This window comes from Sitodiplosis mosellana, unplaced genomic scaffold, assembly GCF_009176505.1.
Source record: "Sitodiplosis mosellana isolate CC-2019 unplaced genomic scaffold, AAFC_SMos_1.0 Smas_scaffold_6150, whole genome shotgun sequence".
Taxonomy (NCBI): domain Eukaryota; kingdom Metazoa; phylum Arthropoda; class Insecta; order Diptera; family Cecidomyiidae; genus Sitodiplosis; species Sitodiplosis mosellana.
In genome coordinates, this window is record NW_022601391.1 from 425,890 (window position 1) to 452,398 (window position 26,509).

At 36.3% G+C, this 26,509-nt stretch overlaps 1 protein-coding gene across 5 annotated transcripts in view; it reads left to right on the forward strand.

The window, feature by feature from the left end:
- LOC129573948 (potassium channel subfamily T member 2) overlaps positions 1–26,509 on the forward strand; it is a 224,306-nt gene that overhangs the window by 144,040 nt on the left and 53,757 nt on the right. The window contains exons 1-2 of one of the 5 annotated variants that reach the window (XM_055455159.1): positions 4,652–4,990; positions 18,141–18,672. The exons of the other annotated variants lie outside the window; for them this stretch is intronic. Coding sequence (XP_055311134.1) covers positions 18,581–18,672 — 92 coding nt within the window. The 5' untranslated portion in view covers positions 4,652–4,990; positions 18,141–18,580. Of the gene's footprint in view, positions 1–4,651; positions 4,991–18,140; positions 18,673–26,509 lie in introns of those variants that run through there. 5 annotated transcript variants of the gene reach the window in all.

Sequence of the window (26,509 nt, forward strand, 5' to 3'; positions counted from 1 at the left end):
ATGACGACGCTAAACTAAATGGAAAATTTGAAATATAGTTTTGGCTATCCTTTTGGTTGCACAAACGAGATACAGATTGGGTTCGCTGAGACTCAGTTTGACAGAAGAAGTGGGCTACACAATAGACAAAATGAAACATCTGTTGAAATGTCTGTCACTCGTCGAATTTCTTTTTGTATCGCAATGTGGATTATAATTTTTTTTTAGGAATTCTGACTACTTTCTGGTGATGGTGCTATGCTCTCGATCTCAGCATATGCCGGAATATTTTCTTCTTTTGCATACAAATAAATATCACTTGTAACAACAATAAAAGCCTCTTACAACAATACAAAGATGAATCCGTCGTGAGAAGGATTCGAATGAACCAGGCAAAACAAGATGAGAAAAAAAATTTAAAAAAAAGAAAGAGAAATGATATGAATAAAAAGTGAATATAGATTTAGAAGAATAGTATATAGTAAAAAAAATAAAGAATAAGTAGAAGAAGGGAAAAAAGCGAAAAGTTTCGAAGAGATATAAATAAATGAAAAATAATCCGGATGAATGTGATGGGATGAAGGGAAACAAGTGTGGCAGAAATAATGTTGATCAAATTTTCAAGCAACTCGAGTGAAAGAATCAAAATTAATGAACGTAAAGTGAACGAAGAGCGCGCGCGCGAGAGAGAGAGAGAGAGTTTTGCTTCTTGTCTGTTTTGTCGTTTTTGCCCAGAGTCACTCAGTTCCTTTGGCTGGCGCGACGCTTATGCAAAATTCATCCCGACAACCATCAATGCCAGAGACAATGATGAACGGGTACAGTTCAATATCGAAATGGCCCCGCGCCACACTTATCCCCATCCTGCCGCCCGCCTCGCATCTACCGAATCTGTGAGTGGTAGTGCATGTGCATTTGAGTGAATGTGTTTACATAACTGTCGCATCGATATGACCAAATGGCAATGTGTTCGATTGCCACAATTTCCATTGATTTGCAATGCAAAATCGCATTTCAAATAGACACTGAACTGGGAATGCGGCATAACATAGAGGACAAAAACAGGAGAGAGCGGAAAAAAGCTAGATTTATTGTGAGGACAATCGCAACGAATGGATTTATTTTTGGAATTTACATTTTAAATTAGTATGATGTCAAATTTATGCAAGTGCATTGGACCAAATCATCACACATACATACACCGAAAGTCCTATAAACTGGCTGTTTTCGACCACGGATGAGATGAATCGATAATCAATAAGCCATTTTATAAATTGAATGACTTATTTCAATTTCTAAATTAGAGCCATTTCAAGTGTATGTCTCTCTCTCTCTCTCTCTCTCTCTGTGTGTGTGTGTGTGTGTGTGTGTGTGGGTGAGTGTATCTTTTTTGGTCACACCAAATCACTTGCTTCCAACACACGTTCATGAGTCACACAAATACGTTTTATTTTTTTCAAACAAATTACTTGGAGCAAGAGTCTCATCGATTACATTCGATATGCTTTGATTTTACAATGTGCGTTCAACGTACAATGTTGACAGACATTATGTGAAATAAAATATAGACGAGCGCGTGCTTTTGATTTTTTTTTGCTACCAAATTTATTGCCATCATTATTCATTTCAGCACGTATTATCAATAATAATAATCGGAACACAATTTAAGCGTTTTATTCGCATAGAGCACATCCATGACGCCCTTTTTACACCATGGACTTGAACTACGCGTACGCATACGTATATCGATAATTCCATGCATACGGAGAAAACAAGAAAGAACAGCAAATAAAGTGATTGTATCATTTTCCCATTTTATGTTTGCACATTGTCTTAATGCGAAATACTGGTTGTGTTGAATGTGCATTTATTGCTATCGAACATGCGATAAAAATCAAACGCACACACCGTCCGTCCAAGCATCGCTGTTCCATCGTCCAGCAGAGAAAAGGAGCGTGAGTGATTGGATGAGTACACAAAACAAATCGTACGACGCAAAAAAAAAACAATGGCCAACGCGTTTTGAGCGAACACAAGAGCCGCTTAAGATGAAGAAAAAGGAGCGAATAATCGAAGGACTTTTATAATAAAAAAGTAGCTCGAGCATTTTGGTTGCGATACGCGGTACAACAGGACGCGTAGCGTGCGAGTATCCAAATGGATCACAAGACGCGAATGAGATAAATGAACTAATGCAATAATAGCCACAGCAGCAATAGCAACACCAAATCAATAACACACACACACACACACCAAATAAACAATGTGAAAAATTATGTTGTTAAATGAATGTGTACGGTGTGATCTATGATGGAGCGATTTCGACAAATGCTCTCCCTCCACTACACGCTCTCGCATGGAACCAAATTACGATAACAGCAGCAGCAGCACGCAAAAGCAATACAACATGCAATGCAAACAACAACAACAACGACGACGATGATAAAAAAAAACTCTTTTTCTCACTCGCTCTTCCTATGGACGGTGCAAAGTTGTAATGAAGCATTGTATCATCTCTATGTAAGTGGTACAAACAACGTGCGCTTTAAGCACAAACACACTTTACAACATATTTATTGTTGTACGTCACATTTTGTTACAAATTCTTTTTTACGATGGTTGCCTCTTCGACTTTTTTCTTCACTTTTTTTGTGCTGTTGAAAGTTTGCTGCTACTTCTGCTTCAGTTACGAGAAGGGTTGAAATGAGACAGTACGAAAGGTTGTTTTTTCTTCTCTCGTGCACGTTTTTCATGCTGCAAAGGAAGCCGACGAAATTTATTTCAATGGGAGTACACTAAAGTCCCGAAATATGAGAACAAGATGAAAACGAATCGTAGATAATATGACGGAGGGAAGAAAAAAATACTAAAAGAACAGAATTGTAGTCGATGGATCTAGAGCACTAATGAAGAATTCAAAAGCTCTCTTGTTTCCATTTTTGACATCGATTACACAACGACTGCAAACTGTTGTTAAGCACTTTATCTCTAAAGTAGACAATAAATCAATGCATTTTCTCGATAGCAAAGCAATAAAGAAGCATCGAGTCGGAACACTTGTCGAACAATGGAGCCAGTGAAAAGTACCATTTAAGCTGTGACTTTGATCACACTGTGTTTTCTGAAGAAATTTATCATTTTTTTCTTAATGGTTTCGGAACGATTGATAGGGAAGAGAAAGTAAGATTAAGACATTTGGGGGAAATGGTCGAATTTTAACAATTTCACTTCATCGATGTGCATCCATAAAGTGGTGGCGTTTGAACTTTAATCGCACCAACTAATGGGCACCAATATTCAAGTATGTCAATTATGTCATCACAAATCCAGATCGTGTGAGCTGATAGCAGCCAAAACACAAACCGTCCATTTATCAGAATGCTAAATACATGATTAAGCTCATCCTTTGCTTAAACTTGTTGGTATTGTATTTGGAAATAATACCAGCCACGTAACGGTCCAATGCTAGCTAGCAACGATGGATTAAGACTTAGCTTGAGACGGATCGTATGCCGAATAATAACATCGGTTCTGGTTTTTCCACGCACACGCACACCATCATCATCTTTGATGTGTGTGGAAAGTGTGAGAGTAGCACGCCGTTCGATGAAATTCGATTTAAGCACGAAAAATATTCAACATCGATTTTCTTTTTTATTGAGTGAAATGCCAAGCTAAATGTGCCGCTTTGAAACAGTGTTTGTCGCGTTCCTTTTTCCGTTTTTATTTCACTCATAGTTTAAGGGATAAACGGCTCACACAGCCAGCTATGCTCACATGGCACTGTGTATTGTTTGAATATCGTCGCACCACTTTTGACGCTGAGGCGATAGCAAGCCAGCCAGCCAGCCAGCGAGTAAGCGATGTGTCAGTGATGTGGCATGTGTATGTGCGTTTCGTATGGAGAGTGGAAGCTTTTTCTGTTTTGGTGGAGCAACGTGTGACCGTTATGCCTCTGTCTAAATGTATATACACGTACAGTCTCTCTTTCTTTCTCTTTCTCTATCTTTCGTCCGCACTTATCCATTTGTGCCATACATATTTCACCGCGTCTGTTGCGCTTGCGAAGCATTGTTATTTCGGTTCGGCGTGTTGTATGTTTTCCAACATTTCGAAAACCATTTCACTCGACTACTCGGTGGGTATACCAATTTTCTTGTTGTTCGTGTGTTTCGGATGTTCCAGCATGCCAGCTCTCTCTCAGACCGATAAGAATGCTTTTGCCAAATGAAAATGAAACATTTTAGTCTGTATTAGGACGTCGTGGCGCGAAGTTGTTTTTATACATATATATATTTTTTTATACGCTAGTAAATTGAAATGTTTTTCAAATCGCTACAACGCCGTTAATCAATCACAATCTCTTTCTCTCGATTATCAACTCACATTCTCCAATTTACTCGTCGTGTTTGTTTGAGCAGTGTTTTTTTTATGTTTGGTTTTGTTTGTTTATCAGTGTTGTTAGTCGTTTTTTCGGTTTTTTCGCTCAAATGAAGTTCGGCAAACAGCTTTCGAGCAAATCGCTTCGATTATAATAAATAAAAAATTCAGTGATTTAAAGTGTTTGATCAAAATTAAGCAAATCTTTGTATTGAATAAAAAAAACAACAAATTGATAAAAACAAAAATTGAAATTACTTCAAAGAACTTCAATTAAATCTTATGCTAATTCGTTTTAAATAGTTGTGATCTGTCAGTATAATTTGATAAACAAAACATATAGCAATATACAAATGTTTCTCTTTTCTATTGTGGTGTAATTTAAAAATAGACTAAGCTATTTGAATCGATCAAAAGAAAGAAAAATAGATCAATGAAAAAGTTCGATTTTTTTTTGTTGAAGAAGAAAGAAAGAAAGCAGGTTGAAACACTACCACCTAGTAAAAATTTAATATTTGAAATTGCGATGGAAATGTAATGGATTTCAAATTATTTTGATAACTAGAAGTGATAGTTTCGTATAGTTGTATATCGGATTGACCTACATTCGGTTATACTTCAAACTCATCAAGTACAAAACGTTTATAGTCATAAAAAATATTTACGGTAATGAAACACAGAACAAACGAAGAAGAAGAAAAAACTCAACTAGGAATGGAATTTCCATTATGAAAAATGGAAATCACACACAGCGCCATTCAAATCAGCTGTTCATTATTTTTGATGAAGAGACATCGTTTATAGATTAAACACGAGTTTTCGATAAGGTTTGACAAGTAAATCACAAAAGAAACACAAACACAAAAAAGAAATCTGAAGGCATACCGTGATGAGGCTGCCGTATGTGGAAAATAAAAACACATTTAGTGTCCGCGGTGGTTTTCTAGGAGTTATCAAACCGCCATTTCGAAAACCGAGAACAACAAAAAAATATTACTTCCCCATTTGGTTTCAATTTTAAATTGAGATAAATGCGCTGTCGAAATGCTGAGTCTATTATTTGTGGCTCATCTAATTTGAATCGAATGTGCCGCTCATTCCGAACCTTCTTTTGAGCTGATGAAAAAATTATGGGTTTCGATTTTTATTTTTCTGTGTTGATGAAAACGATGCTGGCTTGCTTGATACCTATGAAAATTTGCAGACATGTTATTTTCATATTTGATCACGTTATCATCGCATTTCATCGCCTTCTTTTCCAAATTGAACAACAATGAATCAAGCTTTAATTTAAAATGCCACGATCAATAAATCACTTCATCCGATTTAAGGAGTGGCCAACTTTCGGGACGGACAGATCAAAAGCAATAAGAACACATTTAAATATATAAATATTTAAAACGGACAACGTCACTGGTCACACAGACAGGAAGGAAAAAAATCGCAACAGTCAGCCTTTCTGATCATGAAAATAGTAAACAATACAGCGGCACCTGGGGACTAAGTGCAATGTGTCATACTTTCAACGTTTGAACTAACACAGACGCATACTTGTTACAGCAAACTATGTGCATGATTCTCTATTTCTCCAACCAGTCGCCAGGTGCCGCTTTATTGTTCTTGTTTGACGTTTCCTATCTATTTGTACAGACGATCAGAGTGGCTGGCAACAAACAGTGATCAACTCATCCAGAGAATTTTGGTTATTATCAGAACATTTAGCGCTAACATACTTTGTATTGAATTACCAATGAAAATTGCATTCTCACTCAGAAAGGAATTAGTACGATTCACATATACTAATGGTGATCTGTCAAATTACCATTATTACTATTGGCGAGAGTAGCGATTTTGTATGTATTGTATCTGCTCTGCTGTGCGATATTACTATGTAACAAAGTGGTATTGGTTGTAATATGACCATACTACTACCGATACATTTTTGTGAAATAGTAATATCGCACAGCAGAGCAGATACAATACATACAAAATCGCCACCTTCGCCAATGGTAATGATGTTAATTTGACAGATCACCATTGGTATATGTGAATCGTACTAATTCCTTTCTGAGTGAGTTGAGATCAACAATGGATTTATTGTAAAAAACACTATCGCTTCTGTTGGGCATCGTTACGGTACGATTTTATCACACTGCATTTTTCTATCCAATAAATTGTTGATATAGATGTGATGAACAAAGATAGTATTAATACGAACATGATCGTACTGTACGTACCTTGTTAGCGGTAGTACGTAAAAGCGCTGTCTCCACATAAATCCAAACAAGTTCATCGTGATGAAATTATATCATCACAATGCCTGGCTATGATGCCTTATGTAAATACCGCTTTCTTTAATAGCCGGAATCTTGTTCTCAAAATTCCATCAAGCATCAATAAAATATAACGTGAAAATATTTGCTTAACATCAAAAGAGTATTTTTTGTGTAAGAAATTTGATGAGAAATTTAATCACGTTTCTAAATGAGTATACTAACAAATGAAAGGAAGAAATCGGGTCTAATTTTCCAATTTCATCTTTCAATTTGTATTTTTTTTTCTTATCCACTGGGATAATTTTCCTATGTTTGACGTTGAAAAGCCCGTCCATTGCAATAGTTTTCTTCTTTTACTTCAACAAAAATCAATTTAGAGAGTTCAATTTCAATCGATAGCCAATCAAAAAACTGAAAATCACCCACACGCAACGAACATATAATGTTCGTCTCTGGCTCGGAGCCTAAATGTGATTGGTATATCAGATCGCCGATTATTCTTCCCGGCTCGCATCTCTTTGTTAAGTTTGCTGGTAGTACTATCGAGTTCAGTTTTTTGCGCAGAAAACAAATGCCGTTTATGAAAACCGTCATTATTCATCAAAATTCCATGAAAATTTTGGACGGTTGGCATTGCATCGATCAGCAAAGAGGAAGGGGAAAAAAATTCAAAACACAAACATGAGACGAAGCAGTCGGGATATTTTCTTCTATTTAAAGCGCTTCAACGGAAAAACAATACGAGAAGTGGCCAGATATAGTGCGGGAGAGTGAATGTGCTGAAAAAAAAAACATATAAATCAATTCAATTTAATACACTTTGATATTGTAAATAGCATTAGCATGCTAAAGGTGTCTAGAAAATGGATTGTTGTTGAAACTCGTGTCGTGTGTGTGGGTGTGGGTGATACATGCAGTCGTTGTTAATGCTATCAGCCTGGCATATAATATTGACACACTCAAAAATCGCTTCAAAATTTATCGCCACTTCCAATGTTCGTCGTCTACCTCCCTCTCTCCACTCTATTTCAAGCCCACCCTCTGTTTTTCTTGCGCTCAATTCGGTTGAATCATTTTGTTTACAGATTCAAAATTGAAAATGTATTTGTGAAATTTTCCTTACAAAAACAGAGCGTTTTTCTCTCTCTCTCTCTCTCCCGTTTGTCCCTACCGTATGATTCCGTTAGCTGGGTTGTTGTACGCCCATCGCAAGGAAATGATGAATAGTAATATTTATCTTTTTTTCTGCTGTGCGCTTTGTTGTAGTCTCTACTCGTCGCTAATGTGCTTGCTTTGTCGTTGCCTCGCGTGATATATGGAAATAATTGCTAAAATAAACATGCAGAAAATCCAATGCGACTTTCAAGTTTGCAAACTGAAATCTGTCATTCGGAATGTTGTGGCTGCTGCCATTGTTGCGAGCCGCCGGTTTTTGTTGATGTTGTTTTTTCTGTTGTTTGTTTAGATTTTGTTTGCCATTTTCCGTCATTCGTTCGTCAATTGTTTGCGATTTTCTTCATCCATGAACTTTTTGAAGTACTTTCAACTTAACCACTTAACGATTTTCAGCACAACGGGCTCTTGCATTGCGACCACTCCATTGCTACTACTTTGATTATACGCGAATACACTTATTCTTCTTCTATCTCGATCGTTCTCTTCACATTTAACGTGCTTTGATTGGTTGTTTCGGTATCGTTTGGTGACATGAATGATCGGGAAGAAAAAAAATCATTGAACGGAATATTACCGGTATGTTGCACTTAAGCGAGCACATATTGACATCGAAACACTTTGAATGATTGTGGCAAATCGAAACGGTTGACGCACAAAACAAGAGCAATTTTGTTACTATAAAGTTGAAGCATTCCTTCCAGTTAGACACTCAAGTGGCAAGCCCACTAATCCAATCACACGTGCAACGAATCGACGTTGCGACTCAACTGGTAACCATTAGCATCGTACAAAATGCTCCGCAAAACTAATTTAATTTATCCGAAGAAAAAATAACGGTACGCACTCCCATATATCGTCGTGACCGGTGAAGTAGCTTTGGAAATATTTCGCATAAAATCTCAAGATGCTGTTCCTTTTTTAACAGTGGGCAAATATTCCTCTCAAAAATGAGACCTATAACTCTCGTGCTCTCATTCTCATGAGTGTATTTTAAAGCCACTTTCATTTATATCCAAAACATATCTGATGAGGAAAAAAAACACGTGTACGGCAACGATGCATTAATCCAAGTCAAAAACCGAAATTCCCTTTGAACCAAGTGAAGTAGATGGTCTTATAATCGCAAATATCATTTAATCTTCATATATGAAAGGTTAAACGGCCGCATTTCAATTTCCATTCAACAATACTGGAAATGATTCAGATGATGTTTTTCGGTTCGATTTTGACCCCTGGCACAGAAAATTCAACATTTGCTCAAATTTTCATTCGATGGCTAAATAGAATGTTAAATGGATATATGTGTTTATCTAGCCTGCATTGCTGGTTTTCAGACATTTTCATTATCCTCCCGTTCAAACTGTTCTATTGACGATTTTATACACTTCCAATTTTACAAACTTACAAATGAAACTACATTGCCTGTGCTACATAAATAAAGTATATGTAAAAAGTTCACTGAACTAAGTTCAATATTGAAATTTTAATGAACGGATGAGAATTTATAAATATGAACCGCCGAGAAGGGAAAAAGAGAAAAATACTCGAGACGATACAAAGACTACTTCTATTTCTCTTTTCTCTTTTCCAATTGTCGTTTTTTTCTGTTGTAAACATCAATTTGCGATGGAAAATGCTGCGTATTTTTTGCGATGGGGGAGCAAATGACTTGCAAACAGACAAATATTTAGCACACAGGTAATAAAAACAGAAATATCCAGAACCGTAGGCGAGGAATGTGTGCGAAACAATGGAATGTGGAAACACGTTGACTCGATTGATTTCTTGACCAATCTGTCGATGTGACACATTCTCTTTTGATTTGTGTTCAGTGAATCTGAACATTCTTTTCTCTTGTGTTCACCACAATCAACGTTTTGTCGAAATACGCACACGTTCGTCAACACCATAGGAAAAAAATTTGGGAAACAATAAAAACTATGGCATTTTTTTTGATTGCATTTCATGTATCAATGGGTAATTTTAAATAATTTAAACCTTTCAATGCGATTCTGAATCGGTTGAAATATCATTAAACGAACAGAAAAAAAACCGAGAACGAGCGAAAAATCGTGTGGAAAACATTTAAAGTGCATGGTTTTTGTGTAACATTCTGAATTATCGGCATAAAAGTGCCAAGAATCACGCTACATTTTTGGCAGCTAACGAACGAAAGAGGCGGAAAGAAAATAACATTTTTTGCTACATGCGCCGAGTTCATTTAAAATTCCATTAAGTTTGAGCTAATTGATAATTTAAATTAATAACAATAGGGCCCAGTTAATTGTTTCTGCAGTTTGGCATTTGTAATTGAGTTTAAAAATTTCACGTAGACGTATGAAGACCGAGAAGACAATTTTGAAGAACTGACGAACCGATGAAGCACACTCACCGACTCAATGAAACATTCGAAGCACATACTGGGTGAGGCCAGAGTCGGTGGCATTAGAACTGTCTATCTGATGTTGAATGTAATATGCTGACATTTTCTAGCCTAAAAATAAACGAATCCAATTTGCAGCTGTATGTTGCAAGTAAATTGAAAAGCCTCTCTCTCTCTCACACACTCTCAATCCTATCAATTGGAACCTAACCCATTCCGAATGAGATGCTGGAAATGTTGCCGCCGTTGGTCCGAGCGTGTGTAAGAGAGCGTGAGTTAGACAGAAGGAAAAGTCAAATTTGAATAATGGCTTCAAAATAAATGCAAATGGAATCGCCAGCTATGCGAACCAAAATTATATTAACTTCATTTCATTCTGTCCAAATCAAATTATACGCGCTTATACGTTTTAGATTTGCTCAAATTACTCTCTTCCCACATTCATAGCCCCTCTCTTCCTCTGTGTCTTTTTCGTCGTCGTCGTCATTGGCTGACCGATACGGAATGCGAATACCAAAACCAAATGTAATAGATGAATAGCAATGATCTACTGCTGCGTTTTCTCATGAATTATTATTTCGACGTCGTTTGATTTCCCCAATTTAATAACTGCACTCGAGCGCGCCATTTATAAGTGGCCATCCATTCGCTGCTTAAAACAATTAGATTAACGCACTTTTACGATCGAAAAAAAAAACACTAAACGCATCATCAACATCTTCCCTTAACGTACATCCTTTTTTCTATTCTGTTTCACTTCGAATCATGATATCAAAGTTTATTTTCTGTATCCAAGGGCGGTTTTTATCTAACACAAGTAACATTTTCAAGTGATTCGATCAAACATTTGCATTATCTTCGGAATCGATTTTTGGCGCACATTTTATGAACCGATTGTTTACGTACGTACTTGAATTGGAGGCGAGAGAGAAGGAGGGCCGGGTTGCAAAGTATTCATCTATTTATTGACCTTTTATTCACAATATCTACAGACTAAATTGGCAAACTGAGTGTTCATTGCTCAATGATCAATTATTATTGCTGAAAGCGAGCGAAGTTTAGTCAGTGTAATGAATCGATTCGATTCATCTATTCATCGCCAATGTAGTGTAAAGTGTGAGATATTGAAAATAAACCCAAACCAATCCTATTGCCAATAGATTCTTTCTAATTTTTTTACGATTTGTTGTTCTCACTTTGTTTATCAATAAAACCGATTCGATTCCATGGTATTTCTGTGTGAATCATGCGGAAAAGTGTATCGTTGAAATTCCAAAATGGTATATTAAAAATGAAGCGGAGACAAAAACTCCATTTGAAATTAACCGAAATCGTAATTATTCAGATTGACAGTTGACGAACGGGCCTCATAAAAGACCATTCTCTGTTGAATGATTTGAAATCAAATTTTTATGGTTAACGATAAAATAAAATGTGCCACTAAAACCAGGATCTAGATAAAGAGATAAAGACATTTCTGCGAGTTGTTGGCTTAGTCCATTTTAATTTCCCATCATGGAAAAAAAGCCGCATTTTTTTCTGTTTCAAATTGCGATGAAAACTCATAAATATTAAATGGGAAACCGAGCACTGAAAACAAAAATTTTATCGCTTGCAGACTGCCATTGGAACATGCAACAGAATGAAATGGTTAAAATTATAATACGCCAGCCATATGGGATTGACACGATAATTACGGAGAGTTTATTTTTCATCAATTATTTTAATTGAATCACGATTGACTGTATGAAATATTTGATAGAGGAATAAAATAAAAACAATTGGTGTCGAAGCTAAATATAAGCAATGAGCACGCTAAAAAAGCAAAAACTGGCGTCGAATTGTTCAAGTGTAAAATTGGTTGATATGACACAATAAAAAATATATGGAATGAAAAAAATAAATAAAATAAAACGCAGGAAGTGTCATTAAATTAAATTCAATGGAAAGATGATAATTGAAATCTGTCATTTAATACAAGTATATGAAACAAATAGCAGGCCAAATAGAAAATCGGCCGTCTGACACATAAATGTAAAAAAAATTTGAGAAGACATTTTGACGGGTGATTTGCACACATGACTTCCTCTCTGTCTGTGAAGAGTGCTGCAATGGACGCGTGAAGAGGTTCAATTCCTGAATATTTTACGAATTAAAATTAACGCTTTGGTTGCCCAAATGCCTCAATCAATCGAATAATTTATGAACGCTGCTTTTACCCGTCGTTTGCTTAAACGAACGAATGAATAAAAGCGTTTACTGTGTAGCATCGGAATGGTATGTTGGTTCGGCGATATGTGGCTAGCACAAACGTTAAAGCTTATACGATGAAATAGTGATTGCTCAATGTGTGTGTGTGTGTGTATGTGTGTTTATTAAACTTATTGTAACCCACGCATCACATACACAACAGGCCCATACATTATTTGATCTACTGCGAGTATTAGGTACTGAATAGCGGTTGCTTTCACTTTCCTGTCATCGTGGAGAAGCTTCACCATCATACAACAATTTTGTTCAATCGATATTATTGTGGCTGTTAGTGGCTATATTTGCCAACTACAATGTTAAATACGGGAATGACCATGTGTGGTCACACACTTAAACACGAGCTTGGCATCAACACATTTCAGAAATTTGTACTCTATTCGCATTTTTGACTACTGAAAAAAATAACGAAAAGAAAAGTCATATTGACTACGTTATTTATTTGAGGATAAAATCTGATTCGTGTCGAAAATCAGACGGAACTCAGTGGAAATTAAACGATTGAGTATGCTCAATTCCGTTAACAACCTAACTTCGAATGATTGATTTTCAATCGAAAGGAACACTTGAGCCTTTTGAATGTGGTGTTTCACCTGATCCCGTACCGATTCGGTAGCTCACAGTACTCGTTGACATTAATTAACAGCAACTTATCCATTTTATTGGGAATTCGATTCCAGTGCCAAGATCGTATGAGCGCCCCAATCACAAATCTCTCTCTGTTTACTTATTATCTATTCTCGGAGACTTAACGAAACAACAAGTGACAGCGAACCGCTTTGTTTTCAATTAAATCAAATGTATGTTAGTTTCGTTACTTTCGGCATGTGTATGTGCACGTGTGTTAGTATTCGCGTTGACTATCGAAAAGCTCCGATTGGATTCGGGTGCTGGCGAACAATAGATTGCGTGTATACGTTCGTATATCGTGGTAATATTGTTGTCGTCGTTTTTTTTTGCTGAGCATTTATCGAGAATCGAATTATTATTCACTTATCGGCTCGATTCGGTCGTATTGAAGAAAAATATCATAAAATTTGTGTCTTAGCTCGTCCATTATGGCTTCTTGGCGTGCACACGCGTTCAACTCATTCCATTTGATTACATTGTGTTGTATCTATTTAGCTCTGTGGATTCAATAAGATGAATCAGAATGAGAGAACGCAGCGCGCGCTTTTTCTCCACACATACATATGTTTGGGTATAATGTATGGTGAATATTGGAATAAGTTTTTGAACGAGGAGAAAGTTCTGGCTTCAGGATTTTGGTGAATGAGATAGAATGGGAAAGAAAGAGTGATGGCAGAACAATACGATTATGGCATTGGTTTTTCGACGAAGTTTCGCGCTAATAATGACGATAGACGAATATCCATAAGAAGCGCGCGCGCACAATGTAACAAATAATAATTTGATTATCTGTACTTGTACAACAAGCGAATGTCTGGGTAAACATACATAGCCTTGTTCGTCATCTAATCTAATCTTCGAAACAATAATGAGCTCCAAAACACAAAACAGAAACACACAAATGCGCTCCCCGCACTCATTCAGCAGCACACTTACACAGACACATTCAATTTTGAAGCGAATGAGTAATGAGAAATATGGCGTTTACTTTCACAATATCAAAAATCATGTGCTGGCAAAATGTTTGAATGCACACCAAATGTGAGTGAGTGAGAGCAATGACAATAAATTCATGCAGAGGATCACGGGAAGCACGTCACTCAAGTGTAGGTGACATACGCTCAGCACGCTATATAACTTCATATTTTAGGCACTTTGACACAATATGAGCACATGATTCGGCCCCACCCCCAACGGAAACGGGAACATGTGCCCGTTCGCTTGCTCGGTCTGCAAACCGGAATGAAAATGCACAACGTCAAAACGTAACGCAATCTTGAGATGAAGGGCCAGCAAGTGGAAAACATCCATCCCACTACAATAGAAAGCGTCCTATAAAACATGTTTCGAGAATTACGCAGCTAGAAGTCATGTCAATCGATGTGCACTTTTGTTTTGTGTCTTGTTCGCTTCTTTCCAATGAATAATAACACATTACTGCTCATAATTTCATAGAAACAGTGACAAAGCTAAACGCTGGTCCAATAGAAACAAATCTGCCTGCTGCGACCCATTTCGAATGGTTTTGTTGACATCATTTCGGTTTTTTTGCGCTTCAACGTTTCAATTGACGGCAAAATATGAATTGAACAATGACACAAACATTCGAATTCCTACGAAATTTTCCTTATTTTTTCCCCTCTCTCGCTGGTATGTGATCTTTGTCCATTTGTTCCATAATTTTTCTCGGCAGTGAATCTCGGAGTGAGAGAGAGAGAGAGAGATTCAGCTGTCACATAAAAACCAAATCAAAATCAACACCGCCAGATTATACACACACACACACCGCATGAATATTATCTCATATTCAGATTACACTTCGGCTTTCGGTCGCTTCTCGCCTAGACACTAACAACAGACACAAAAATTGTATTGATACATAAAAAGATTTCAGCGGTGGCGGCAGACAGCGAGAAAAAAACACAAAAATTCGAGATTTGAGTGTTATTTTTCATTTCTTTGGAAGAAAAACCAACATTTCGCCTTGGATTTTCGCATACGTACACTTTTCAAAATGTGAAGGCACAAGCGTGAACGCGTATAAAATCCATTTAGTCGTACACATAATTAAATAACGTTTGTATGAAACATAAAAGCCGTTGGAGACTGGTTGCATTTGCGTGAAGACATAATGCGTATAAAATGAAGAGAAAAAAAAGAAATTGTTCAAAACGAACGGAAAACCGAAAACGATGAAGTGAAGGATGTTGAGCTGCCACCAACACCTAAGCATATGGCACACACACAAATTGTATTCAAATTGATTTATTAAAAATTCAATTTGTTATGAAATTTTTTCTTTTCCTTCAGAAGTTGTCAGTATTCAGACGTTGTTGTTAGCGCCATCGTGCAACAATTCTTTTTCTTCGTCACACAGACAACAGCAGTTGTGATGGTTGCGATTTCGGGGTTTTGGTTTTCTTAAAGTCATGGTCGTCGCCAGCCCATGTCTTCATATCCATTAAAGCAATCATTCAGAATTCAAATTAATATTTTTGCGAGAAAAATTGGCGCTCAGTTAATTTAATAGCAAGCGGGCGACTGCTTTGGTACGTGTGTATGTGTACTGACTGCATCAAATGGTATCTTAATTTTATGTGCATGTATTGAATTGATGGCGAAAGATTTCCACCTGGAACCGCAGTCTAATTCTGTCGACGAAAAAAGCGCCATTAAAATTATGAATATTGTTTATTAAACTCATTCACTACTCTCACTGACGATGGTTTATCCAATATACTAATAATGTTCCGTTGATTTGACGTTCGTCAAAACACACACTCACACACACACACATCGTCAAAATTCTGAGATAATCTAAGCTCAAGTAGAATCAAAAGAGACATAGCTTACAAATATTTGCACACGTGTGGAAATTAGATAATTTTTTTCAAAATTGACAATGTACCTGTCATCTTTTGTGATTGTGGCTAAGCACTGGGGGGGTTCTTTGTTTTCAATTAGGTACGTTTTGACATCAATAAATGAATGATTTCCGTTTTGCCACTGATCAACAATGGCGACTCATTTTCGTTATTGCTTTCTGTCATTGATACTTTCTCGCAACTTCGAACCGTGCTTTTTGGCTTATCAAAATATCATACTATTCTTGCATACGGTGGGCGCTTTGTCAACACCTCATTGGAAATACTGATGGCATAATTTTGATTGGCCAATGCGAGAAAAAAAGGAACCATTATGCCTAGTTTGAGCGATATGGCCGCAAACAAAAACCACAAGCATTTCCATCACTTAATTTAATTGAAGCGTGAATAATTCAGTGGCGCTTTGATCATTTTGTTTTCTTTCCATTGTATTGCCACAGTTTCCATTTCCCGCTTATTACAAAAGTGTGTGTGTGTCCCGATTCTCGCCCGGATTTCCATTTGGTAGTGTGTGTGTATGTGTGTTTTGTTGAATAAATTTTTTGGCTCTGCGGTTCACCATAAAATGCACAATATCAAAGTTTAAAATCCCAATTTTTGATTGTTCAATTGGGTTGTGTTTGCATGCACATTGCGCAATTTTTGCTGCAGATATTTTTGGGTTTCCATTTTTGATTGGTCAAAAGATCGAGTGAAAGAGAGTGAGAGAGAGCCAGAGAAACTAATTTTCTATTTGTTCCATTTCGTTTCGCGCGTTGATTTGAATAAGGTCGGAAAATAGAGTGGCGCACGCGGATAACGTGTTTGTTAAATCAACATTATATGTAGATTTGTGTTTCAAATACACAAAAATTCTCGCGAGAAAAAAAATGAAATGCAGTCCAACCAAACGGAAGAGAGTGCTTTTGAAATGCCCATCCCCGTTCGTAATTTTTTTTTCTGTTTGTTTGTGTCACTGTTCGCTCTCTTGTTCATTCTCGTTCTCCCTAGTTTTAATCTAGAAAATGCTAAAAATAAAAATCGAATCATTAAAGCGTGCAAATGGTATGGTTTTTGTTGACATTTATTTTTGCATTCTTTTTCTTGCTTCGATGCTGGTGTTGTGTTTTGAGTGAGAGACAGCGAGAGTGTGCAGATGCAGTTTTCCTCAGGCCGAAGCAAATCAGTTTCGCCGTTGTGATTTTCAAATATTGATCTTTCTGTATGGTCTCATTCAATCTCTTATGCGATGAGTACAGCACGTTAGAGGCACTTTCTATTCTCTACAAGAGAACTAGACAAATAATGAACTCCGCGCTAACTCGCTGTCTCTCCCCCGCTCCCACATTTTATACATGTACATAAATGCTACAATTTGCCATACAAGTTGTTTGCATACATTTGAATATGTATGATGCTTCGCCACCTTGACGCTCACACATCCAATTAGTTTTTAAAGCGGACTAAAATCACTATCACTTGCAGGTTGCAATCTGCATCGTCCAATACGGTTTCACTTCCTATCCCGATGACATTCATGTTGTTTTCTTCACTTAGGACCAGTTTCTTCTGCTTCTGGTGGTGATCCAAAGTGAAATATCATCAACAAGATTGTAGAAAAACTATCGAATTTTGAAAAGTGGCTACAATTTTTTTTTGGAGATGTATAAACAAAAAAATTCGGATTGTTTTCATCTAAGTCGAGGCACCGATTTCAGGTACGAACTCAAAAAGTAAAAAAAAACAAAATGATATACATAGGAAAAAGGAATGTCATTTCGATTTTTCATTGAATTTTCAACGTTGTACATTTGTGAAATTCCAATCCAATGGAGGGGGCAAGAGGTTAAAACTCAATGGCAAACACGTCTTTATCAAATGCCAATGAGTATTTTAATTTTTTTTCTTCTTCGAAGTCAATATTATGAGCATTCTCGTGCATTCTGCATTTCAATTGTCAACTTTTCCATTCCCATTTTTTTTTTTCGTTTCGTTCGTTCTGTGTTTATATTGTCGGTGCAAATTTAATAACAAACACTGTAAAGTTAGAAATGATAATAGAATAAAGAATAAGTGCAATAAACGGTAACATAAAAATGTAAAATATATATAAATAATAATATCAAATCGAGATGGTGTAAAAATTGTAACAATGAGATGGTATTAATAACGAACCAACAACAGCAACAACAACATTAAACGACAGCATTCAAAAGCAAAAGGCAGAAGAAAAGGGGGAAGAAGAAAATACACATACATAAAAAAGAATCGGTGAAAGAATGCAAATGAAAGAAAAGAAGTGATCAAGAAGAAAATAAAAGTAATCGCAATGCAAAACAAGAATGAAGTAAAACGTTAAAAGAATGAGAAGTAAAACGACGTCGTCATAGTCGTCTTTTTCGTCGTTGTCGTCGTCGTCGTCGTCATCGTCATCGTCGAAGTAACCGAAATAAGAGAGATTATTGTTCAGAAAAAGCTCAAAAGGGAGTAGGAATGCCAAAAAGCGTCCGGTGTTGAAATTATGGAAATGGTGCTAACGGCGACATTCGTTACTTGTACTTGTGCATTGAATGCAAACGCATATTTGAATTGGCAACAAAAAGTGCGACGCAAACAAATATCAAATGGAAAATCTACTGTGTAATATGGCGAGTTCAAGCAAATACTCGTCGTACAACTGTCTTACTTCATGGGATTCATATGATAAAATACCAAGGTATTTATCGAATTTTTTGAGTACATCATGAGAGAAAAAAAATCCTGTCTTCGACGCGGTCGTCGACGCGAAAAGAATAAAGAAAGAAATAAAATAAATTTCAACAAGAACAAAAAATATAGAAGATTATATATTGACGGCGATAATTGGCGTTTAGGTGTGTAAATAGAGACCAATATTTCGTTGGTGCTCGGGTAGAAGTTTATTCATTTACACAAGATCAAAAGATAAAAAGCATCAATTTTCTGCAACAATATCATAAGCATTTATTCAACAGTGAAAATGGTAAACAGAATATTTGAAAAATGCCATATGACGGCGAACATAACAAGAAGGGAACGCTTGTTTTCTGTCTCACTCTTTCTCATTCTACATTTAATTACATCGCAAATTGTGCGAATTTGTCGGAGATGATGAGGATCATGATGATGTTATGCAAATAATGAATTTGAGATAGAGAAAGAGAGAGAGGCACACGACACACTTATACATGCATCGGCATTGAAATACTAATTGGGTGTTCCGTTTGTCTTCCGCCAACATGCATGTGACGTACATCAAAAAGAAAATGCTTTTAGCGCTTTTTCTCTTTCGAAATATTCCACCGTTTTAATGTGTTTGCATAATTGTGGCAGTAGCAGATGATACCCACATAATGATACTACGTGAAACCAGGCGCATCCACTACATCTAATTCATTGTGTGTGTGTGTGTGTGTGTGTATCTATGAACGGTTCATGAGGTAAAAGACTTGCTGCTTTGGCAATTGACATCTCACTGACTTCAAAGCCAATTGCGCTCACAGTCAGTTTGTGCATGTATATGAGCCATCTATAAATTTACTCACATATTTCTATTGCATGATTTGAGCACTCACACACTCAGGATAATGTTTGGCAAACTTTATGGCATTAAATGCATTTGGTTCATCAGCATTAATGCAATGCATTTTCCAACCAACGCAAATACTAAAACATGGAATGCCCATACATTTATCACGGTCGAAGTGATGTGCTTCGTCTTAGCAACTGTGTTTCTATCAGGAGAAGAAAAACAGAGAAAATATGCCTAGATTTAAATATTGATGAATACCGACATTACATTTAAACATTGCTACTTGAGGGATGGCTTTGTAATATCTTCAACATCGGTATATCGACTATGCTGATTGGCTTAACATCAATAGCATTCATATTTTTAGTGAGTGGGCGAATGCATTATAGCTCTTCCATATTGTTATAATTCATTTAGTTGCGGCTCTTCCGATCGATGCTCTTTTCTTGCCGGCACATCTATTTGGATTTCGGCACAATAGCCATTGTGTCTGATACGCAAACACATCCAGAGATGACTTCAATTCACACGACACTCTGGGTAGACGATCAACGATTCAGCGTCGCATTGAATGACAAAATTGCTCTAAAATACGACAGTACTGTGTCAAAAACACTCAATGAATCTGTCATCAGCTTACATATTAGCATTTATTTAAGTCCCTCTATCTCTCGCTCTTCTTCACCCCCACAAAAATGTAGTTTGTATCAATTTGTCAATGCAAATATGAACATGTCCTATTCCTCTTCGGTTCGTCAGCCCGCATAGCAAATGCACTTGAGCTTGTCGTTCAGGAAATACTTGAGCTCAATAAATATCAATTTTTTTTCTTGTTGTTTGCGAAGGTATATCAGTTCAATGAATTAATTTGTTTGCACAAATCGATTCCGCATTTTTTGTGCATTCTAATCGATTCGTATATTTGTGCTGATATTGAACATGAACAATTGAAACTACGGTCAATATTTTCGCTTTCTTCATACACCACATAAACCATTCAAACTTTGTCGACCAGAAGGAAGTAAATCGAAAATTCGGCTGAGATTTTGTTTTTATACGTCCGGAAAAATTACAGAGCATGCAAGATAAATGATCATCGGCTCCCTCTCTATTGTCGTTTTGTGTATGTGTATGTGTGTGTTCGAAATTCGAAAAGTATTCCAAATAAATTTGAAAGTGTATTTTTCACGTGTTCATGTAACATTGTCAAGCCGAATTCATGACACTTCAAAATGTCACGGTAAAAATATTTTTACGATGAAAACGAAAGAAAAAACTTTTTTTTACAAACAATGTAATTCCCATTGGACGCAATGCTTCGTCGAAGCCATCGCTCAAAAGTCGAGTGTGAGAGTACAGAAAAAGCTCATCGTATTTTGAAATCAAAAAAGAGAATTGGATCGGAAAATCGTTGTCAGATGAGTGCTTTCCACTTTTTCATTTCTGATTTTGGATCACTTTTCCTTGTTTCCCATTCTCTTCGCCACTCTACGGATCTCTCTTGCGTGTGTGTCGTTTTGAGTATGGGAATTGATTGTGTGTAAACATGCCGATGACGATAATGATGATGCTGACTTTGATAGATTGGGGGCCATGGAATGCGATATGGACCGAAGCGATTTTTTTTTCAGGATGCGATCTGTGTGAATGTTAGTTAATCCATCCTCATACGATTCGCATAACATAGGTCTGATCATTGATAAGAATATGTCTGTGGCGTGGTGGGTTTTTTTGCTCTCTCGTATTTGGTATAGTTTGTTGATGGTATTACCTGACATACCTGATGTCCATATTTCTTGTGTTCAAAACCAACGGTGATGGTGATTTTGTTTTTCACTTTTTCTCTTCATATGTAATTCATGTGAGTATTGAAATATATACCGACCGCTCTCTGTTTCTTGTTTTTTCTTAGCACTACATGAAATGTAGAGCTACTAATCTGCTTTTTTTTTCTTAATACTTTTTGAGTGATGAAACGAAATATGATGAATTTGAATTTTTATGCTCATATTTTTTATTCAGTTTAAAACAGGTGCACTAACGACAAATAAGTGCATAATATCTCAAAGCGCCAATCAAATTTTTATTATCAAATGTGGTTTAAAAATTACATTAATTTTTCGTATAGTATTTTTCTGAGTCTTGAACAGAATTAAAGTGATTTTAGATTCTATGCTCATATAATAAATAATCATTTATTTAATTTGAACCAAAGGCAGTTAGACCAAGAGCCCACCGTACAAACAACCTTTTTTCTTGTGCACTGCAGAAATTCATAAAATTAACATCTTCTCACAATACTCTAACCGAAATGTACCACTTGTTTCAATGAAATTGGGCGGATCGCTTTTTTCGCGGCTTTATTCGCGCTACGCGAAAAAGTATACTTTTTTCGCACCAGTATCGCAGAAATTTGTATTAAATCTTCATTCGGATCTAACTAACTTATAAATAAAATATCTGCACCGAAAAGTGAGCGGCTTGCTTAAAAAATAGAATTAAAAGATTTACACTTCAAATGTAGCTGTCATCATAAACTTAACGAACGTTGAATGTCAGTGCAAGCGATGGGTACGTTCAATGCCTTCAGAACAAAATGATCCGAAGTGTAAATCTTTTAATTCTATTTTTTAAGCAAACCGCTCTTATTTCGGTGCAGATATTTTATTTATAAGTTAGTTAGATCCGAATGAAGATTTAATACAAATTTCTGCGATACTGGTGCGAAAAAAGTATACTTTTTCGCGTAGCGCGAATAAAGCCGCGAATAAAGCGATCCGCCTAATTTCATTGAAACAAGTGGTACATTTCTGTTAGAGTATTGTGGGAAGATGTTAATTTTATGAATTTCTGCAGTGCACAAGAAAAAAAAGTTGTTTGTACGGTGGGCTCTTGGTCTAAGTGTATTTCAAAAAAGAAATAAAATCAAGATCTTGTAATTCATTTTGCAAATAAATATATTACTTCAAAGTTACTTTGATGATGATGATATCAATACATTTCATGTAGTGCGCCAAAAAATAGTTTGTTGTGAAATAACAAAATGGATTAAGTAACTAAAAACTCAAGAACGTAGAGCGGAGCGAATTGTTTTAAAATCCAGTGCGTCGGGTGCTGATGCTTTTATTTCTGTCCACACGGCAAAGAAATGATGGCTATTTGGTGTGCCACGTGTGCTACTTCGCCATAAAATTGATTTGCTAACATTTTCCAACCAACTTAATGTCGTACAACTGTAGCATACAGAAAAAAACCCATATACAATTGAATATAAAGTGTGTTTCGTTACGATTTGCGCATAATCAAGGTTAGAAATGCAGTAAACTCTGAAAATATCTGCATTAATATATTTTGTCCCAAATGCAAGTTTGTTGCGCGTAAATTAAATCAAGAACAAAACATTTCACGTCAAACACGATGTGAACGACAAACGAATGCATATTTTAGTAGAATGTACATTCAAGTGTTTGCTAAATAAATTCGGTTATTTACAAAGTAGCGAAAGCAAAAACCTGAATTTGTAATACACATTATGTATTCACATATGCGTCATATTATTCGTCCGCAATACGGTGGTGATTTGATATTCGGCAAAACAGCCGAACATTACCTTTCCGAAAACAAATATACGCTAGAAAATGTTTTTTTTATTTCTATTTTTCAACAAACCCAACTCTTCGTCCAATATTGTACCACCTTAGATGCAACGAGACGCGAATCGTTTATATTATTCAGAATGACAAGCGACAGTGGAAAAAAGACACACAGAGATGGAGATAGAGAGAGAGAGAGAAGAGAGAGAGAGAGAGAGAGAGAGACCAACTTTGTGTCACATTTCTGCAGCTGATACTCCACAGAGACATAGATAGAAGAATATAACGACTTCTGCAATAAATAGCAATTGTGTAGAGCCGATGTAGACAAAACAAATCATAACTTAGATGACAACTGATGAAAAGCTATTGTCGCACAATCACCTTTTTGCTGAATGCACAAAGCGGTCTTCAAATAATAATGGCTGACATTAGTGACAAAGTTCTGAGCGACACAAAGGCTACACACGCACACACCGAATAGAAACGAAACTGAATTGAATAAATCTATACACATTCCATTGCTGATTCGATTCATTTGTTATGGAAAAAGAGATGGCGTGCATGTGTGTGTGTTCGCTTTTGCTGTGCATCATGTGGATCGACCTTTTCGACGTTCACGATTCGGTGTGTCGAGGGCAAGAAGACATTATCAAAAGAAAACGGACACACACACACACATAAATTACATTGAACAAAAAGAAGATTGGAATTGGTCGAGAAAATTACGGCAGAAATTGGTTGGGATGTTCTGGCGACAGTCAAGCAAAACGAGATGAAGACGACAATGGAAAAAAAGAAAACGAACTATTCAAAAATTGCAAAGGTGAAAGAGAAGATAAACTGAAAGTGAATAATTAACTGGAGGGAAGAATGAATAGAGTATAGTAAAACTTAGAAAAGGGAAACTGTTTTGAAGCAAGCAGCAGTCATGGCCCAATGGCTTGCGAAAATGTTCATTGTGGCTGTAAATATGATGACCTCCGTAGTTGGTAATTTTTACCTTTGCTCGATTAAAGTGTAACGCATATGCTCTTTTTACAACTTTTGTTCAATCAGCAAGAGTTGAAGTGAACAAAAAAATTCTAGACTTTGTTCAGCAGCTTTTTTTTGTGCTGTTGCAGCTGCTTCAAGAAGTTTGTCATTGTGCATATTCTCATCGAGAGAAAAGAAAAACGAACAACTGAACAAACGCGAGGGAAAAACAACTCACAAAAAAAAACAAATCTAATTTGTGCGAAATTTGGCTTGCCAGTGCAACTAACAGGTCGAAGGTATCGAGGAAGCAAAAGTTATATTGTATATGCTTTTTCTTTTTTGCTTTGCTCTTCGTTAGCTTTCATTTAGTCTGCACTTCAGGCAAAATCATTGGCCAACGAATGGTCGAAATTGAATTTTCTTAAGAAATCTTCTATCACCATTCAATTTGTTAGGCGTTTGACGTTCAAACGGATCGTACACGTTTCAAACTCAATTCCCTCTTTCTCTCTCTTTGCATCGTTCATGCGCAGATTTTTAATTGCTAATTTTCGGGCAACAATTTTAAGATTGCTCTTTGTGCACAATGAAATTGATCAGTCAAATTTAATAAGACAAGCACTAAATGGATATAGCTTAAATGGCATTTTCTTTCTCTCGTTGCTGTTTGACAAAAACGGGGTTTGCACAAGACGCTGATGATTTTTTGGACGTCCATCGAACGGATGACTGTTATGGTATAAAATGTAGTAGACAAAAGTCATTTCCATTTAATTCGTTTTTATGGAATGCAACGGTAATCTAATTGCAAATTTAAAATAAATGCAAGATCAAAACATGTCAAGATATCAGTGTGATATACACTGCATAGATATGGATCCAATTTCATTCATTTATTCATGAACGTCTCTTTCGTTCACTCCCTGCGCCGAAAAAAACGTCCCGAAATGACAAGGTTCTTATGTAACAGATTCGATATGGAAAAGATTATTCAATAAATCCACCGAACAATCGGTTTCGTTTGCATACCGTGCCACCACTGAATTTAGATATTCACCAGTCAAGGGATACACTTAAGAATCCCATCTCTATCTCCCCTCTTGATATTCATACCACCGACTGAATTTGCTTACAAATGAACTGCCAAAGAAAATCTCTCATCAGTGGTGGAATTCTGTTTAGATCTCACAAATTTTTTCGTAATGTGATATCGTAATCACAATGTGATATCACAAATTTTTATGTGGAATGTGGAATCTACAACAATCACTTTCATTGTTCTTACAAAAAATTGTGGTTCGGAATCATGAAACCGATTTGTGGTTCCGATTTGTGAGATTGATTTGTGGTTCCAATTGGAAGTAGAAAGTAGTGTGATGTATTAGCTCATAGCAAAATATTTTGCTCACGCTGAATGAAGTCAATATACTCAGCACTATTTTTGACAGTTGTTGATTCAAGTTGTGATAGCTATTTATTGTATCAGTGCAATTACAAATTCACCAACAATTCTTAGAACACTTTCATCGAGTTCTGTCAAAACAACATTGCAAGCCGGGCCACCGCCGGTACGATTCATGACTGTGTGAAATAACAAATCAAATTAAAACTAATGGAAAAACGTTCCAAATAGAAAAAAAAAAAACTCACTCTCTTCCATAAAAGAACATCTTTGTGCGGAGGTCCCGCGTTGTTCAACCGATCGTTCAATTTATTCCATAAAAGATCTTTGTATTCCTTTCCATTGTTTTTCGAGAATTTTCCGTATATTAAATCGTAATTTGTCGTCATAAAGTCAATCATTATTTCTTTTTGTTTGAGATTTATTTTCGACATTGTGTTCAACTAAAACAACGAACTTCAAACGACGAAATACAAACAACAAATGAATGTTTGACGTTTGTCACAAACACATAGCATTCATACGCGCCAATTTGACGTGACGCGATGCGATGTATGCGATGTGATGTGTTGAAAAACCTTGCGTTTGACACTTCAATGCGAATTCATAGATATTCCAATTCGGGTTCAATTCAAATTCGATTGCATTGAATTTTTACAGTAATTTTTTGATCTTCGTCTTTTAATTAATATTTTTCGATATATTTGTGGTTTCACGAACTAAAGAGCAAGTCAAAACTTTCCACAAACGTTCCATACATTTCTACCGAAATCGTTTTTACGGAATCAATCCACATTCCACAAATTTTTTGGAAAACAATAAAAGTCATTGTTATGGATTCCACAAACCACAAAAAAATTTGTGATATCACATGAAAAATTCGTGGTATCACAAGAAAAAAATTGTGAGATCTAAACAGAATTCCACCACTGTTATATCAAGAATCGAACATGAAAAATTATTTCGTAAAAACGCAACATGAATCTCCAGTCGGCATGAATGTAACATGAGCTGCGGTTACTACAGTATT